The sequence below is a fragment of the Falco cherrug genome, chromosome 14, assembly GCF_023634085.1.
Source record: "Falco cherrug isolate bFalChe1 chromosome 14, bFalChe1.pri, whole genome shotgun sequence".
Classification (NCBI taxonomy): Eukaryota; Metazoa; Chordata; class Aves; order Falconiformes; family Falconidae; genus Falco; species Falco cherrug.
This window is the reverse complement of record NC_073710.1, coordinates 21,379,770-21,397,083: the sequence shown is the minus strand read 5'-3', so window position 1 is coordinate 21,397,083 and position 17,314 is coordinate 21,379,770. Positions and strand designations below refer to the sequence as shown.

At 48.9% G+C, this 17,314-nt stretch overlaps 2 protein-coding genes across 4 annotated transcripts in view; both read left to right on the top strand.

Annotated features, from left to right (window-relative positions):
- The window catches only part of GALNS (galactosamine (N-acetyl)-6-sulfatase), a 48,901-nt gene extending 41,958 nt beyond the window's left edge, over positions 1-6,943 (top strand). For all 3 annotated transcript variants that reach the window (XM_014278367.3, XM_027802329.2, XM_055726370.1), the window contains 2 exons: positions 815-932; positions 4,225-6,943. In XM_014278367.3, the coding sequence (XP_014133842.2) occupies positions 815-932; positions 4,225-4,311 (205 nt within the window). In that variant the 3' untranslated portion in view covers positions 4,312-6,943. The remainder of the gene's footprint in view (positions 1-814; positions 933-4,224) is intronic.
- A 6,052-nt stretch (positions 6,944-12,995) lies between these two features.
- Positions 12,996-16,989, top strand: APRT (adenine phosphoribosyltransferase). The gene is made up of 5 exons (XM_055726371.1): positions 12,996-13,152; positions 13,281-13,384; positions 14,298-14,431; positions 15,358-15,436; positions 15,577-16,989. The coding sequence occupies exons 1-5, from the start codon at positions 13,073-13,075 to the stop codon at positions 15,717-15,719; spliced, it is 540 nt and encodes a 179-aa protein (XP_055582346.1). The 5' UTR covers positions 12,996-13,072; the 3' UTR covers positions 15,720-16,989.
- Positions 16,990-17,314: the final 325 nt, after the last annotated feature.

Genomic DNA, 17,314 nt, shown 5'->3' with positions numbered 1-17,314 from the left:
GTCTTGGACAAGTCACTTCTATTCTTATTCTTCATCTTCCTGTTTGCATAATATTAGTTAATCTTGGTGATTATGAAGTTTTACTAGCCGGTGGTTGTGTTTGAACCCCTTAGCTTGAGAACACTCTTGAAAAACAAAATATTGATATTACCTTTGTTTTCCCTGCAATAAATGCTTCTATGTGATGCACGTGTTACAGAAAAGCACTTGGAAGAGTGGAGGATGAATGCTCAGAGAGCTGGGTGACCTCTTGTGTGATACACTGGAAGGATTGTCTCAGTAAACTTGTTTGTGTATTAATGTGTCTGGCAAGGTGTTTGTCCTGTTCTAGCAAGTCTCCCTTGATAATTGTTTAAGGCACAGCCTATGGACAACCCCAGAAGCACCCTTCTTTGTACATGCCACCTTTGCCAACAAGATCCTCCTCGGGAATCACCACAAGCTTGCAGCATATCTGCCCAACTAGGAAGCAATGCATTTGGGGCTGGCAGTTTGGAAAGTTGAAGCCACATGCTGAGATGATCTGCCAGGAGCCATGTGCTGCTTCGGGGAGGCAAGCCACCTGCCATCCTTGCTGCCCTAAGGAGAGCATCTCAGACCCACAGCCTCCAGACCCAGCCAAGCTGGACTCTGTCAGCCCAGATGTTTCACTCCCCTAGGAACATGTGGGTAGTTAGTATCCACTGCATGTTTACATACTCCTTTACTATGACCCAGGAAAAGTCTTCTGACCCTGCTTAGTGATATGAACACTGTAATGATGCCATGTATGAAGCCCTACTGATAACGTCTGGGGTTTTTTTTCGTGTTCTAGTTTTGCCAGTGATGAATACCAGAGGGCTATGGAGCGAATATCTGTCATTGTCCAGCAGCACAAGGCGACCATGGTGCCAGGGGAGCCGCAGCTGAACGTGTGCGACAAGGCTGTCATGGTGAGCGGTTAAAGCAAAAATATTTTTGAGAATCCTTAGCTGCAAATACATTTTGTAAAGGCTTTTATAAAATGTTACCTAATGTTGGGAAGGGATGGAGAGGAGATGCACACTTGCCCATTTGAAGGGCTGTCTGGCTGTTCCATGGAGGAGGCCTGTTTGTTACCTGTGGAACACAGTGGCATAGGAAGGTTCATACAGAGTGGGGTTAGGTCTGGGAAGTCTAGCAATGTGCTGTGATAAATTCTGTGGCTTCCTTCCTTAGAGGTATGGCAGTATCTACAACTGTAAATCCTTCTTCTTTCTAATCTCCTTCTTCAAACCTCAGAAGTCCTCTGTGTTTAGAGTGGTGGGACTGGGACAGTGCTCTTTTTCAGTGATGTGTGTGTTTGGTCTTGCTCAGACTCTTCCAATTCCACCCATGCCTGACTTTTCCAAAGTCTTTATGGCTTGAAACGCAACAAGCATTTTAAATTCTGTTTTCTGTTTCAAATTGCACGTTGGAAAGTTACAGTTTGGCTTTCCTGTCAAATGCTTCTTGGTTTGTTGAGAACCTGGGAAAGAAACTGGATAGTTTGTAGGAGGTAAAGTTGTCAGATTACAAGAGTTTGTGTAGTCTAAGGGGATGTGCCTGTAGACTGACACAAAATAGTAATAGGCAAAATCTTTCTGACATTGAAATAATCTTCTGAAACAAACAAACAGTGCTTGCTGCTTAGGGTCTATCGCCAGCCAGCCAGAAAAGTACAAAATGTGGAGCTGTGTCTCCTTAGTAAGAAGGCAAAGATCTTTTTTAGCTTTGTCACATCTTTTTATTTTTGGAAGTTAAGTAGGAAAAAGATTTGAAGGACCATTGTTTCTGTGTTGTTTTCTTTCATTATTCAACTTTTCCCTTAATAAACACTGTTCTGTGTTCCTCTGGGACTTTCTGGGTTCAGGCACTCTCCCCAGTGCCTGGCTTCTGCCAGAGACCTCCACTGGAAAGGCATTTCTTCTGTGCTAACTCCAATTCCGAAACTGTTCATAAATTGTAGGCGTGCTCTGCTGTTTTGTGGCTACCCTGGTGCAGTGTGTTTAGGTGCTGTGAAAACATCTGGTATCCCTGTTTGTCAACAAACAGTGTCTTTGGGTTGCATAATGGAAAAAGTGCTGAACTGGAGGTCCCATACATTGTCCCGTACTCCAGTCCTCTTTACCGGGCTGTTGAGGATCAGTCTTCTCCCTGAGCGTGCCTTGTTCTGTCTCATTTGGGTAGAAGTTTTGCAGAGCATGGGCTGCCACTTCTGCTTTTGCTATGGCCATGTCCAAGGCTTGGCCAGCCCCAAGAAGAGACAGCTAATGACTGCTCCAGTGCTTGGCCGAGCTCAAACCAGATTTCAGGCCGTCTGAGGCAGAAAGCCCTTCCCAGTGGGCTTTCCCAGGAGAAATGTTCAAATCCCAGCAGGAAATGTTATTAGTTTTCTGTTCTATGTAAACTCCTAACAGGCTAATTACCCAGTCACAAAACTAAAATAAACAGGCAACAAATTGTTGTCTTTTGAGACCAGAAATGAAGATAACCAAATCTTTTTGGAGTGATAGTATTGCTGGAGTTGGTGAGGCCCTAAATCTGTCTTTGGGGGATGCTGGCAGATAAATATCACCTACTAACACTATGCCTAATGCTGTCTTCTAAATTCTGTCACCTCTTTATTTGATATGGGTATTCAATATCATTTCTGGGACAGAAGAGGAGAGTTGTCTTTACTTATACATAAGCAAAGCAGATTTGTAGCGTTTTGTAGCTACTGCAGTCTTGGGATTGATGTAAGCACAGCAGCCTCAGCCCTCCTGAGCAGGGGAGGTGTTTGCTGGCCCGTCTGTGGTGTATCCCACTAGCAGTGTAGCTGAAGCTCCCGTGGAGCCAGTTCTGCTGTGTTTTCCTCCTGTGGAAGTGTAGGAAAAATTGCTCCATGCAATTGTTCCATGCTGGCTTGACTGTGCGTTTGACTTGCAGCACACATGGTGTCCTCAAGGCTCTCAGCACTTACAGCACAGATCCAGGAAAACCGATTTGGACTTCAAGACCGAAGCAGATACGATTTGTCGGGTTTTTTTCAAAAGCAAAAACGTTTCATTTGTTTCTTTGCATCTCTATTGCTTCTACAATGTGGTCAGACCTCTGACATTTCTAGCGGTGGCTGTGCATTTTAAATTTGAGAAACGGATTTAGAAAACAGCATTAATTGTTCTTAAACCGTCTGGAGCCCTGAGTGCAGTGAGGTGCCTTCCTCCAAAGCTCCCCGCTGTGGTCTGCTCCTTCTGCAGCGATAGCTGGTGTCTCACTGCCATCTGTTGTCAGCTGTATGGAATAGAAACCTCCTCTGGTATTTTTTTCTGGCGTTAAGCTTTTCTTCTCCTCCATAGGAATTTAATTGCAAGGAAACATAAATGACTTGAAGGATAAAAATAAGTAAAATGAAAGGCAATAGGTCAGAGCTGAACTGACCCTTAATAGGTGACAGCAGCAATCTCCCGTGGATGCATAGACCTTCAGAGAGGGAAGAACAGAAAATGAATGGAAAAACAGAAAAATCTTTTGATTTCTGAAGGCAGAATGGGAATTGTAACCTGCCATTCACATTACCATAGTCCCAAATTTTAAATGGCAAAACCCCTCTGAAATTGGAAAAGTTCTTTGATAAATTCCTTCCTCCGTTAATCCTTTTGGAAACTGCGGTTTGCGTAGGTTTCCTTGCTAACATCATTTCTCTGTTGTACACATGCTGGAGAAAGGTAAGTTCGAGAAACATGGAAATGAGGGAGGAAAATAGTTGTGTTCTGCATGCACTGGAGTAGTTGTCTCATAAATGCCTCCTACTCTATCTGTTCATGAATTCATCCATCAAAATGCTCATTAAAATACCTGCATTCTTATCTCTCTCACACCCTTGGCCTTCTATTGCTTTTTGCTTGTTTCCTCAAGAAAGTGCATGGATATCTTAGTGCTAAGAATGGTAACTCTTTTCTGGATCCCAGGAAAATTGGGGGTTTCACCAAAACCTCATGGTCTGGTTGCTCCATGAAAGAATCATCTTCTGTAGATTGTAGTCTTTCCCAAAGCTTTTCTTGAATAGTGCTTGAAGTTGGGATGTTGATGAGCCTGGGAGCATCAGCTGCAAGAGGAGTTTCATTTTTCAAGCAGGGCATAAGAACATCTTTGTGAGGATCAAAAAGGGTTGGTTAGGATTAGGGCTTAGCAGATACTTGGTATAATTCATCTTTCTGTATATTCTTTGTTTGGTTTTAACAGAATTGGTCTCCTCCAGGCTGTGAGAAGCTAGGGAAGTGCCTGAAACCACCTAAGTCTGATCCTAAGAAGTGCTTTTGGCCTCATTGATCTTCTCTGCAGCCGTCAAGAACTACACAGAAAAGCTATAACCAGCTGGACATAGTTTACAAAACATGTCTTCTCATGTTGGCACTCCTGTTTACACAGGAAGGGTGTTATGTATGTATGATATCATCATTTGATCTTCCAAAAGGGCCAGTGTTTATACTGCTAGTGCTCAGGGTTTAGCCTGTACTTTTCTGTTGTTTTAGTTGTTTCCGTAAATGGTAACTTTTCGGTGAAGACTTGCAACTGGAAAAGCTCTCTGGACAACCACATCTCTGTCACCACCTCAGAAATGCCATAGCTGCACCTTTCTTCTTGCTCCTTCCACCCCACCTGCTCTCTCAAATCATTGCTCATTCGGATGCCCCAACAGCAGCCATGGGGGACTGTTCAGGAAACTTACAGCCGCCAGAAAACCCTGCCCAAACTGCCCTTGTTTTGTTTGCCTGTAACTTGTTGTTTTAACATTTGATTTCCATTGTGAACTCCGGACACCAACTTGTTTTTCCTTTCTTCCTAAACTTGCGAGTCTGGGTGCAGCTGTAAGGCCCAGACCGCTGTTGTGCATTGCTGAGTGCAAGCAAGTGCTCCCTCCTTTTCCCAGCTGAGGGGCTGGCCCCAGGAAGAACACCCTGCCTTCCTTCCATCTGTGACTGCAAACATTCCCTAGGTAATGGTGTAAAGAAAACTGAAGAGAGTGTTCATGTAAGTATTGCTTTATTGATGGTGTGCAACACATTCTTGGGGAGCTGTGAGTCAGCTCGTCATTTCAGGGGTTTTCTTCATTTCCAAAAATGTGGGTCCAAATATGGTTTAAGTCGTGCTTCTAGTCTCATGATCTGGGCCGAGCCAACTGCAGGCTCAGAAATGCCCATTTACATCAGATGTTAACTCTTGACCCTGTTTCCAGTGTTCGCTCTCTGAGGAATTCTTGAGCAAACTTTCCACAGCCTGGGTGTAGCGCTTCTTTAAACAAAGTTCATGGTAAATGCCGATCCTTCGCACAATTTCACATTACAAGTTTCTCATCTGCTTTTGAGCCCATTTCACGCCCTTCACTATTGCTAATAAATGTGTCTCAAACAAAACCAGGCCAGATTACTCTGGGGCTTCAGGGAAGCAGCTAGAAGCACCCCTGAACATGCTGTTTGCACCACTCACAGCTCCACTTCTACCCCTCCGGTGTTTTTAGACAGTACAAATGCCTTCTCCGCTTGGCACTGTGCTGCCTTGGGAAAAATCGAGGTGCTCTATACCTGTAAACAGCCCTCCTTTCTTCCCAAGCAAAGCTTGAGGCTGGCTTGGGATGGGTTGAGAATTCTGCTTCTGTGGTAACTGCTGTGCTGCTGCCTGCCGCAGGCTTCTCAGCTGCTTGTCCTTCCCCTCCCTGTAATCCCAAATGCTCTCATTCTCTCTGTTCCCATGGTTTTTGCTACCTGTAATCCCCTCCACAGTAATTCCTAGTGTATATCTCGTGAAGCTGGGTAATCCTGTAAGACTGTAGTAAGAACAGCACTTGAGTCAGCTCTTACTGTTCCACATATCAGAAATCACAGCCAATATTTCATCAGCTGGCAGAGCCTCTGCATCTCTGTGCATCTGCAAATGGCATTTGTTTATAGTCCAAATTTCTTAGCTGCCTTACGATGTTCTTAATTGGCCTTGAATTATATCAAAGCGTTTCCTACTTCATCCATAACATTTTTACTTGTTTTGACATAGTGTGGATAACTCCAGTCTTGAGAGAGTCTGATCAGTGATGCTGGTATGAGAAGGACCAGTGGGAGGGCTTGCAGCAGTCATGTGCATCTGTCAGCACAGGAGACCGGACAAAACCAGTAACTTTCCATTTGCTGGGTCTGGTCCACCTCTGCTTTAGTGCTTCCATCGCCCAGAATTGTTCAGAGCCCTGCAGCTGGCTATTATCAGCAGATAAAGATACCACCAGAGGAGGGAGTCCATCACTGCAACTCCCTGAAAATCCTTGTCAGCCCTCAAATAGTTGTGAACATACCTGCTGCGAACTCTAACAGTGCTTTGTCTTTCTCTGTGCTGCGTATTGAGAGATCACATCACAGGATCACAGCTCATCGTCTGAGCACTAGCCCAGACATGTTTCTCATTTCTTAGCATTTGCAGTATGCACAACATGAGCATACTGGATGCCTGCTACCCTGCGTCCCCTGCGTGGCTGGCTGCTGCTTCATTCTTTACTCTTTCACAGCTTGCAGTTTTGAAGATACCACTTTTCCCCTGTCTGTGTGACTTGCTTGGACAAGTCATCCTGTTCTCAGTACACACACTGTTTGTCTGGTTACCCAGCACACAGAGTCCTCATTCCTCATTGAAATAATCCCTCAGTGCATAGATACTAGATGTAAACTTTGCACTAGAAAGCTGGCTGCTCTAAGTGAATTGACTTGATGTCTGTTTATTATCTGCTTTATGTCCATTTATTATAAAAGATCAAGCCTTAACGTGAAGAAGCTACTGCTTTCAATTTAAAGAAGAACAGTAGTTTTACAGCTGGATGGCTAGGAAGAATTTCAAGTCAATGCCTTTCCCAAAGATGTACAGATTTTAAAATTGTGAGATGAAGAGCTAATGAAAAAAAAATAAACTGCATTACATGGTTTGTCTGTGTGCACCTGTAAAACAACTGAGTAACACCTTGCTCTGGGACAGTCTCACAGATAGGCCTTGCAGATCATGGGACTGACTTGGGTTAAAAATTGTTTTGTTTTTCCTGTATTATTTTTAACATGGATCAATTTCCCAGTCCACACGGCTGCCCAAGTGCAATTCAGAGGCTGGTGCGGGGACCAGGGGCGTACATGGCCTGAGGCTGCATCCACCAGCACAGCTGCAGGGATGAGCACTGCCAGCCTGAAGCTTCGGTGTGGGGCAGCTCAAAAACACCGATACACACTTTGGATCACAAAGCACCCAGTGTGTATTACTGCATCTGCCCTTAATAGTTATCCTGAGCCTCTGATCTGAAGTTGGCCCACGTGATAGTTGCCCAGTTTGGGGCACTGCCCATCCCAGGGCAGTTGTTGGCTTTGCAGGAGCTGGCTGTGGGACCTGCCTGGGGTTCTGTGTGCAATGGCAGTCAATGGAGGAATGGGTCTCGTGGGGTTTACTGGCCGGTCAGGAACCTGCAGCAGTGAAGCTGGTTTGCTGGCGGCTTCCTTTCTCAAGCTGCAAGACATAAAAGCTAAAGGAAAGATGATGTCTAAGACTGCTTCTATGTGATGTTCCTTTCTTTATATTTAAATATGACTGCTAAATGATAAAAGCTTAATATCTGCTTGGGCTAAGAGTCCAAGGAATTTCTTTCTTGCCTTTAATTTCCAATTAGCTGAGCCTCTCGAGTCTCCCTGCTCTGCCCCTGAGGCTATGTTATCATCCAACCCTCCATGCAGAGAAGCTTCTGAAATTGATGTAACTAATAATCATGGAAAAAGTCTTACTGCATTTACACTCTATGGCTGCAAAAATGGAGCCTTGATTTAAAATCCTGCAGCGACAAATGGATTATTTCAGTGGCAAATTAGTCTCTGTAGACCAACAATTTGGGGATCTGAACACTGGAATTGGAAACCAGAAGATCAATTCCGAACACTTAAAGCCAAGGTTAATGCCCTGCAAACTGTATTGAGTGCAGTGATGAAAGATAACATGCCTCTGCATTTTAAATGGGAAGCCGAGGAACACAGTGTTAGAAATGAAAATGGGCAAGTTTGGAAAAGAACGAGAGCGAGTGATCCCCACGTATTTGCTAATAAAACATTACACAGTGTCTGGGGCCTGAGTTTCCAGGAGAGTGCTGAGAGTGACAGTGGGCTTCTGCTAAAGGAGCTGGGACTAACATCGTCAAGAAGGAGGCTGTTGGACTTGGGACACTACGGCCGCGTGGAAGCTGGCAGTTCTCAGTACCTGCCAAGTCAAGCTTTTCCTGAACATGGTGGACAGCTTCCAAAAGCCTCCTGGTTTCACATAAAGTGAAGCCGACAAGATGAGGATCTCCCGACGGTTAGAGAATACTCTTTTTTCCAGTGAGGACATCTTTGCAGTAACCATGAAAAATAATTTTGCAGCTGAAGAAAGATCTTTTGAAGGTGAGAATGGTTTGAATTGGGGCTTTGGGCCGGGGAGGGCAGTGCTGGGAGGCAGTTTATTGTCTGCAGAGTTGCCAGCAGCCTCTGCAGCACAGCTAGCTGAGAAATCTGTCCCCAGGGATCTTGCTGTTGTCCTCAGCACTGGGAAACTTTACAAACTACACGCACTTTTACTGTCAAGAGTTACTCTGCTTGTCCAGTATCTAAATAACTGTTTTGCAGTTAGAGTGGCTTGTTTTCCGTTTCTCTTAGCAGTTATAATACTTGGAAATAGACTTTTGTTTTTGGTTTCTGATAGTATTTGATGTGAGGAGTTTCTTGTATGTTATCAGAAGATGACACTGTGCCTATTCGTTTTTAAGAGCAGTTGTAAAGGAAGAACTGAAATCTCATTCTAAGTTCTTTTTTCCTTTGGAAAATGGCTATTTTAAACACCAAGAAAATTCTCCGTTTACCTGTTTTCTTTATATCCCCTTCCACCATTTAAAGTTTTTTTGTTGCTCAAAGTCTAGTTCAGATTATATAAATCCTAAATAAAGGTGGATCCCTAGCCAAAAGCCTGTGGTCTCTTAGGAGTGAAAAAAACCCTTCTGCCATACAGCTTCTTGAGAGAGCCAATCTGGCAGCTCTCTATGCCTTTGTCCCTCCCGGAGTCACTTAATACCCTTCTGGGTGATATGTAGGTTGGTAGCACGATTCCCATCTGAAAGGGATAGGGGATGAAAAGCCCATCGGCCCACTCGCCAGCAGCGGGGAATGCGTGCCAAATCCATTAGTTCTGGATCAGGCTCAAAATCCCCTCCTGGCTCAGCCAAGCTGGCCAGAGGAGAGAGAGGAGTTTTGTGTCTTCTCCAAGGGCCTGATCCAACCTGCTGCAGCAGGCAAGAGGTGCTGGGCTCGGCTCCATGCAAACAAGGGTGCTGTGGAAGAGTAGAGCTGGTTCATGATGCTTTCGCCTCTTTTAGGGGGGCAAAGCTAGCTCGTTACTCAGTATGGACGCTTCAGTCCTGAGACCAGGGAGCTGGCTGGGGAACTGCATTCTTCTGCTGTTGAAATAAGATATTTCAAATTTGGTTGTTTTTTTTTTTTTTTTTTTTTTAAATGGGTTTAAAGTGCATGCGTTTCTAAAGCTGAAATTGAGACGAAACGTTCCAGCGGATTTGAAAGGAAATTTTCGTTCTCATTTCCCCTTGTGGGGTATGTTGAAATTTTGGGCATTTTGTTCCACTTCACACTGAAGTTTTAAAATCCTTAACGGAACAGAAACTTCCATATTCAGCACAGCTCTTCTTATTGCCCAGTTAAGCTGATCAGAGCTAGCTCCCAAGTTTTTATACCCCCAGTTTCTATGTTCACCGGATAACAATGTGTCTCGTCTCAGGATCTTAAATCACTTTTAAATCATTGATTACCTCTTTTGGCATCCAAAAGAGAGGCAAACCAGTGTTCCTCTGCTACAGTACCCTCTGGGGGTCCATATCTGAGGTGGTGGTTCCTCTGCCAGGCACAGAACAGCCCTAAAACTCTCCGAGCTGCAAGCAGATGTTGAGACACCTCCCCAGTGATATTCTGGAGCTGAAGTCCTTTGACATCACATTTGGAAATTGATCCTAGGAAAGTTCTTTTCAGATGGAAACTGCAGTAGGAGTTAGCACTGTTGTTTGTAAGGTTGAACAATTACAGGGAAAACTTACTTTGGATGTTAAAAACCAGTCTCTACTGGTAGGTGCAATTCATATCCTTTGAAATGGAGGATTAATGAGGTGAAGTTCTGACAGAGATCTGAGAAATGTTTTTCAAACCTGAGCTGGCATGTGGCATGATTTCTGGCACCTGAATCACTGGAAGTCCAATTTGGTGTAATCTTTATGCTCTTCCCGGCAGAACTGGTGGTGTATAAAAGGCCTGATCCCACGTCAGAGAAGGAGAGATCCCCCCAGCTGTTTCTTCACCCAGCTGCAGGACACAAAGGGACCCATGGGAGCTCTTGGCAGCTCATCCTGGTGAGAACTGCTGGTTTGCCCAGGGTCGGTTGGCATGAGGTGCCTGGAACCTCACTTAGCCTCAAGAAAAATGCGGTGGTGTCTTCTGCTAGTATCGGTGGTGGTTGTGTAGGAGGGTCACAAACAAGAAAAGCATGATGAAGACCCCAGCTTATGGTTCCTCCAATTAGTGAAGCAGAAGGCAGGGGTGCCTGGTGTTTGCACTGCAGGCAGGCTGCAAAAGAGCCCTTTCCCAGCTCCTGCTTATTTCCATGGGTAGGCAGATAAATTCCATCACTTCCATCCGCCAGGAAGAAGAGGAGTTGCTGGAATAGCTCATTGTCTGGTATCGTGGTTGGTAAGGTTACAAGAGAAACCCTTCCACCTCATCCAAGGGAGTGAGGGTGTTACGAAGCCCCTGTTCCAGTGGAAGGCTACGTGCTTTGTCCGTGTTGCTTCACTGGAACAGCTGCTAGAGAGGACTTTTCTGGTGCCAAAGAGATAATCTGACTTCAGGGAAAATCTTAGTCTGTAAGGGAATGGTTGTGAAAGGAGGCACGCTGACCTCCTGTGCAGGCTGTCTCTGGCAATAGCTTAACAAGAAAGGGAGCAATCTTTGTGCTGGCCTTCAGCTTGTCTCCGTTTGCACCTCAGGCAGACACCCGTTAGGTGGCTTTTGCAGTCTATGGATGAATTAGGAAGAAAACAGAGCAGTGGAGGACCCAGTGTGCAGCAAATGGTTCCCGAGGGTTTGCACCAAGCACTGGGAACTACACAATGGCCCAGGACGTGTTGGCTGCTGGGATGCGGGTAGAATCGGTTGTTTCGTGAGCTGTGCTGTGTGCATGTGCCCATCACAGCAAAGTTGGAGAGGATATCAGCTTCCCTTCTGACAGCTGCTCCTCCCGTGTGAGAGCACCTCCTGCAGCAGGGAAGACCTGCCGGGCTGTTGGGAGCGACTGGTCCAGCAAAAAGTAGGAGAAAGCAGCTCCACGTTCATTACCAGGCTGCTGCAGCCCTGAGGACCCATCCTATGGGATCCACATCAAATCACTGCAAAACACCTGGGGGTAGCTGCTGGCACACTGTCACCTGCCTCAAAGACAGGCCCTAACGGCTGTGCAGAGGGTGTGGAGCTGAAGCTGCTCCCATCGCAGCTATCAGCAGCAGAACACTGAGCTCGGTCAGGGGTGTTGCATGCTAGGACTGCCTTTGCTTCCTGCAGCAGGTTGTACCCAGATGCATTTGGACCAGATCCAAGTCGTATTTGCTAATGTAAGAGATCTGTACTCATTCAGCAGTGTCTCTCCTGCCCGAAGTGGATTTTGCATGGACAAACGGCTGTTCACCCATCAGGAGGTGGGAGATAGGAGCTGTGTGAGAGTGCCCTGACCTGCCGTACATACGAGTAACACCAGTAACTGCTGAGCTGTTAGTCCGGGACGGATGGCTGTGTTATCATCCTGTAATCCAACGGTTTTAACAAACACAAAATGCAAATCCAGGAGTTCACAAGAAGTGACCGAGGGTTAGAAAAGCGGGAAATAGTTCAGTCCTAACAAGCCTGCTGTCTATACAGGGTGCTGGGCAGGGGTGAGGGAGGGTGGAAATGTAACCCCTTGGGCATGGGACTCCTTTCTGAAGCTGGGGGGGGAGGGGGCAAGGCAGGGTCCCAGGGCTCCGTGCACTGGGGAGATACGGGTCCACACACTGCAGGTACCAGAACAATCTTCAGAGGAGAAACTGGAGCTCTGTACACCGGGATACCGGGGCTCCACACAGCAGAGGCACCCGGTGTCTGTGCACCAGGTTACAGAGCACCATGCACTGTAGGTGTCAGGGCGGTGCGCATTGAGGTGCCGGGGCTCCCTGCTTTGAGGTGGCGGGGTGCCATGCTCTGGGGATACCTGGGCTCCCTGCACTGGGATGCCAGAGTTCCATGCTCTGGGGTAGCGGGCTCCATGCACGGGGGTGCCAGAGCTCCACGCACCGAGGGGTTGGGGCTCTGTACCCCAGGGCAGCAGAGCACTATGCGCTGGGGAGGACCAACACTCTGTACCCCAAGGTACCAGAGCTCCAGGCACTGGGGGGGACCAGTTCTCCATGCCCTGGGGTACCAGAGCTCTGTGCACCAGGGAGTTGCGGCTCCGTGCATGGGGATGCCAGAGCTCCACGCATGGGAGGATTGGGGCTCCACGCGCTGGGGGGGGGCACAGTGCTCTGCACCCCGGCATACCAGACCTCCTTGTACCAGGGACTCGGGGGCTCTGTACCCCGGGATAGCAGAGCTCCATGCACTGGGGGGCCCAACGCTCCGTGCCCCGGGGTACCAGAGCCCCATGCCCCGGGGCACCAGAGCTCCACACGCTGGGGCAGGCCGATTCGCCATGCCCTGGGGTACCAGAGCTCCGCGCCCAAGGGGCTGGGGCTCCGCACCCCGTGGTACCAGAGCCCTGTGCGCCGGGGTTGGGGGTGGTCTGTGTGCACGGGGGTGCCAGAGCTTTGTGTGCGGGGGGTCGGGGCTCCGTACCCCGGGGGGCACCGGCTCTCCGCGCCCCGGTGGTCAGGGCTCCGTGGTGCGGCGGCTCCGTGCCGCGGGGTGCCGGGGCCCCGCCCCCGCCGGGAGCCCCGCCCGCCCGAGCTGCGCACAGCGCGGCCGCCATGAGCGAGGAGCGGCTGCGGCGGGTCCGCGACCGGGTGCGGCCCTTCCCCGACTTCCCGGTGCCCGGCGTGCTGTTCCGGTGCGGAGGGGCCGGGGCCGGGGCCTGCCCAGCCTGTCCCGGCAGCAGCCGCCCCCCCCGGCGGGGGCAGCTCGGCGGGGAGCCGGGCCAGCCCCCGGCGGCACTAACCGCTCTGCCTCTCTTTGCAGCGATATCAGCCCCTTGCTGAAGGACCCCGCCGCCTTCAGGGCTTTGATTGATCTTCTGGAAGATCATTTGAGGGTATCTTTCCCCCAAATCGACTTCATTGCAGGTGAGTGACGGTTGAAGCATCCCTGCAGGCCGGCGCCCAGCACCGTGGCCTCGGGCCGCCCGCGGGAGCCGGGGAGGCGCCTGGGCTAACGGGCAGCGAATGCTGTAGCCCTCGGACACGGTGATCACCTGCGTGTTGGCCTTAATGTGTGGTAACGCTGAGACAGGTTATACCCTTAACCTACTCCTGTAGTTTCCTGAAATACTGGTTTGGGATGTGGCAGGCACCATCTGATGATATTTCAGTGCCAATTTCATAATTCGTTGCTTTTTCATTTAAAAAAAAAAAAAACCAACAAAAACCACAACAGTTAGGGAGTGCAGAAAGCATGCTGCGCCTGTAAGGTCTCGCACGGTCTCTGTGGCAGGGACGGACCCTGTTCCAGCATGTTTTCCTTCTCAGGGGGCCTTTTCGAGCCAACAGAAACAGCCTCTGTGGCGATACCGCCTTGCAGCACACCTGTGGAGGAGGCTGAGAATGAGAGTGCTTAGGAAAGCAGTGCTTGGGCTGGGCGATAGCCCAAAGTTCAAGGCGTCTAGACCAAACTGGGGCCATGTGCCTCATGATAACTAAAGTCTGTCCCCACAGCGAGACAAAGTCCTTGGTTGTGTGGCCGAACTGATAGCGGGGCTTCGCTGACCTTATCTCTTAAGAAAGGGAGCAACGGGGAGGGGAAATGGGCTGATGGGGGGGGATCGGTGGGGTGCCCTGAAGCCCATCAGCAGCACATCTTGCCGAACGCAGGCAGCACAGGAACGTGGTGTGTGTTTTCAACCCACGGAAATGACGCCTAAGAGCAGATTGCTTCTAGACACCCCCCTGAACATGGGAGGATAAACCTGGGATGTTGTGCAAAGACCCGCCCTAGTCAAATGGCTCTGTTCTGAGTATTCGTGCTGCTCTGCTCCCCCAGGCCTGGACTCCCGTGGCTTCCTCATAGGCCCCCCTCTGGCTCAGAGACTGGGGATTGGCTTTGTGCCAATACGGAAAAAGGGGAAACTTCCCGGTCCAACCGAGTCTGTCTCCTACGCCTTGGAATATGGCAAGGTAATGCCCAGGGAGGAGAAGAGGGCTTCCAGTCTGGTCAGTGCAGGACAGGGGGTGTCAGTGAAGGGACAGGGTGATGAAACCAGTGAGGGGGTCCCCAAGCTGGGTTTCACAGCCAGCGCTGATGCCGGGGGCAGCCTGGCACAGCACAAGCTTCAGGAGCAGTGCTGAGCTTCACCTGCCCCAGCATGGCAGCTCCCTCCCTGAGCCGTGACACGTGGTGTCAGCGAGCCGCGCTGTGATTTTGGAGGGGGGGGGGGGGCTGGTGGTAAGACTTGGTGCTAAATTGCTTTCTTTGGCTTGAATTCAGGGGCACGAACATGGAGTGTGTTTCCCACTCTTCCAGTAAGTGGTACAAGTAAATGCCTTTATTGCATGGCTTCAAAAAGAGCGTTCGCCTCGTAACACCACAGCCTCGCTGATGGAAGAGCAGAGGTGTAAGCCTAATAACACGCTACCGCTGTAACTAACGGCAGCCAGGGACTAGCAGCAGAAACCCCAAACTTAGGTATTATTTATGAGGATTGTTTGGGCCAACCTCTGCCTGGGACAAGGACGTGCCTGTGATGGTTTGGGCCTGCCTTGGCAGCGCTGTCAAAGCAGAGCCCTCCAGCCCGGTGCATTACAGAAGATTTTCCCCCTGGAGAACTGCTTTGGGATAAGGTTTCATGATGGGACCATAACTCACTTGATGAATGTTTGGGATCTTGATGTGCCAGAGGGTTGGCCCAGCAGTCACCTAACCTGCTATGTATTTCCGTGACACTCCCCTGTAGCTGGAGTATGTGTTTTTTGGGCGTTTAGGTGCTGAGTGTTAAGGTTGATCTTTGCTGAAGAGTTGCCTGCATTCCACCATGTGTTAGCAGTTTGTGAAGTGTTTCTCTGTAGGGCAAGACTAAAATGAACCTGCTCTTTCCATCCTGCAGGCTGAACTTGAAATCCAGAGCGATGCCGTGGAACCGGGACAAAAAGTAGTTATTGTGGATGACTTGCTTGCAACTGGAGGTGAGGGAAGCAGATGATGTTAGAGCATGTGTAACCCCCGCAAATGTGTGTTGGTAGCAGCAGGAGTGGCTGTGGGGTTTGAAGCTTGCCTTGGCGCTGCTCAAGTGACAATGTTTGTGCTCAACCTCTGTGTCGCGCAGGTACCATGTGTGCAGCCTGTGAGCTGATGAAGAGGCTGAAGGCTGAAGTCCTGGAGTGCCTGGTGATCATAGAGTTAAAACTCCTGAAAGGATCGGAAAAGCTCAAGTCCATCCCTTTCTACTCTCTGCTGCAGTATGACTGAGGAGGAGCAGGGAGAAGGGAACACGCACCCTGAGCTGCGAACGAGTTTGGGTTTGGGGCTTTATTCAGTGACTCTTGATGTCACAAGGGGGTGGGCAAGGGGGAACCGTACAATTTTGATCCTGGCTAAGTGCTATACAGTCTTAAGTCCTGTTTTATTTTCCAAGCCACAGATTAAGATGTGTTGAGTGTAAAGATGGTTTTTGGAGTTCATCCTTTTGGGAAGAAGGAACAGCCTGATTGTTTTGGGGGATGAAGACCAAGACACAGCTTCACTGAATATGTATTGTTTTAGGAGACCAAAGTGAAAACACTGCTGCTGAGGCAGGAGAGGTGGGACAGCTTAGGGGACCCAGCATTGCCTTTTGGTTGAGCCGTGCCTGGTCAGCCTCCTGGGAACCCATTGCAAGTTTGCCAAAGAAACAAAAGATGGGCAAAAAGCGATTATTTGTCCAAGGGATCAGTTCCTCTGTTTGACCTCAGGGGATGGTCTGGTTGCTCTCTGCTGTTGCTCATGCCAGAAGAGCAACTTCTGCTTGCTGAGTATAAACTCCTAAAATCAGGAGGCAGCCTCTGCCAACGCAGCGGAGGTCATGGGTATAGATGAGCTCAAACACCGCGTCAGCTTGCAGCCTGGCTGGTGTTCTCCTTCCCTTCAGACCACAGGAGGCTGAAGGTGTCTGCCTTCCCTGGGTGCAGGATAGTTATTAGCAGTGGTTTTTCGCAAAACCAGGAGCAAGCTACGTCATGAGAAGTAGCACACAGCTGGGTGACAGCCAGTGAGGAAAGGGACATGCACATGCTCAGGGCTGTTTGCCTGCCTTCTGTCCAGCAGCACTGGCACCTACCAAAGCCTGCAGCTCCAGCTGGGACTGGCAGCTTTTGTTTAGCACAAATACCTGTCCACCACGAGGTATCTGCCTGCCAGTGCTGCCAACTCCTCTCTGCTGCGTTAGTCTTGGGGCATTGAAGGGACAATGCCAGTTTGGAGCCCATTCTTGCTGGTATGTTTGGTGTCAGATAAGGCAACAGGAAAGAAAGAAAAGGTGTTATGCCTGCAGCTGAGCTCTGGCAGTCTCAGCTTGCGTGATGGATGACGGGTTAGGACATGTTCTTCTATAGCATGGTTCGGTTTGGTCACAGGCATAGCTAAAACCCAGTATGCCAAATCTTTCACATACCTGAAAAGATTAGGGACTGTGTCCCTGTCCTAGCAGGAGCTGAACTCACTGGTAAAATAAATGTTGACTCACTCTTACTTTTTTTCTAAACAGTCTCAGAGCTGTTCTTGCAGTAGCTGAAGCTGTTAATTACCCTTGTGAGCATCCTCCTCCAAACCCAGGCTGTCAGTGGAGAACAAGGCTGTGGTGTGAGCTCCCCATTGCCACCCCAAATGCTTGGAAGGAATCACTTGCCCAGACTGAGCACTTCAGGTATCTTTTCACCATGCCTGGCACCATCCTCTAGCTGGGGTGGGGTACCCAGGCTGGTCCTGCTGGATTGCAGTGGAATTTCCCAGTGCTGGTGGGAGCGTAGACCAAGCTCACCTGCTGCATACCCTGCTCTTACACTTGTAAGCGCTATTGCAGCTGTTTT

Bases quoted from the DNA above. Each gene is read 5' to 3' on its own strand.
- APRT (XM_055726371.1), top strand. From the start codon at position 13,073: ATGAGCGAGGAGCGGCTGCGGCGGGTCCGCGACCGGGTGCGGCCCTTC. The intron at 13,385-14,297 runs GTGAGTGACGGT...CTGCTCCCCCAG, and splicing joins CCAAATCGACTTCATTGCAG to GCCTGGACTCCCGTGGCTTC. The intron at 15,437-15,576 runs GTGAGGGAAGCA...TGTGTCGCGCAG, and splicing joins TGACTTGCTTGCAACTGGAG to GTACCATGTGTGCAGCCTGT.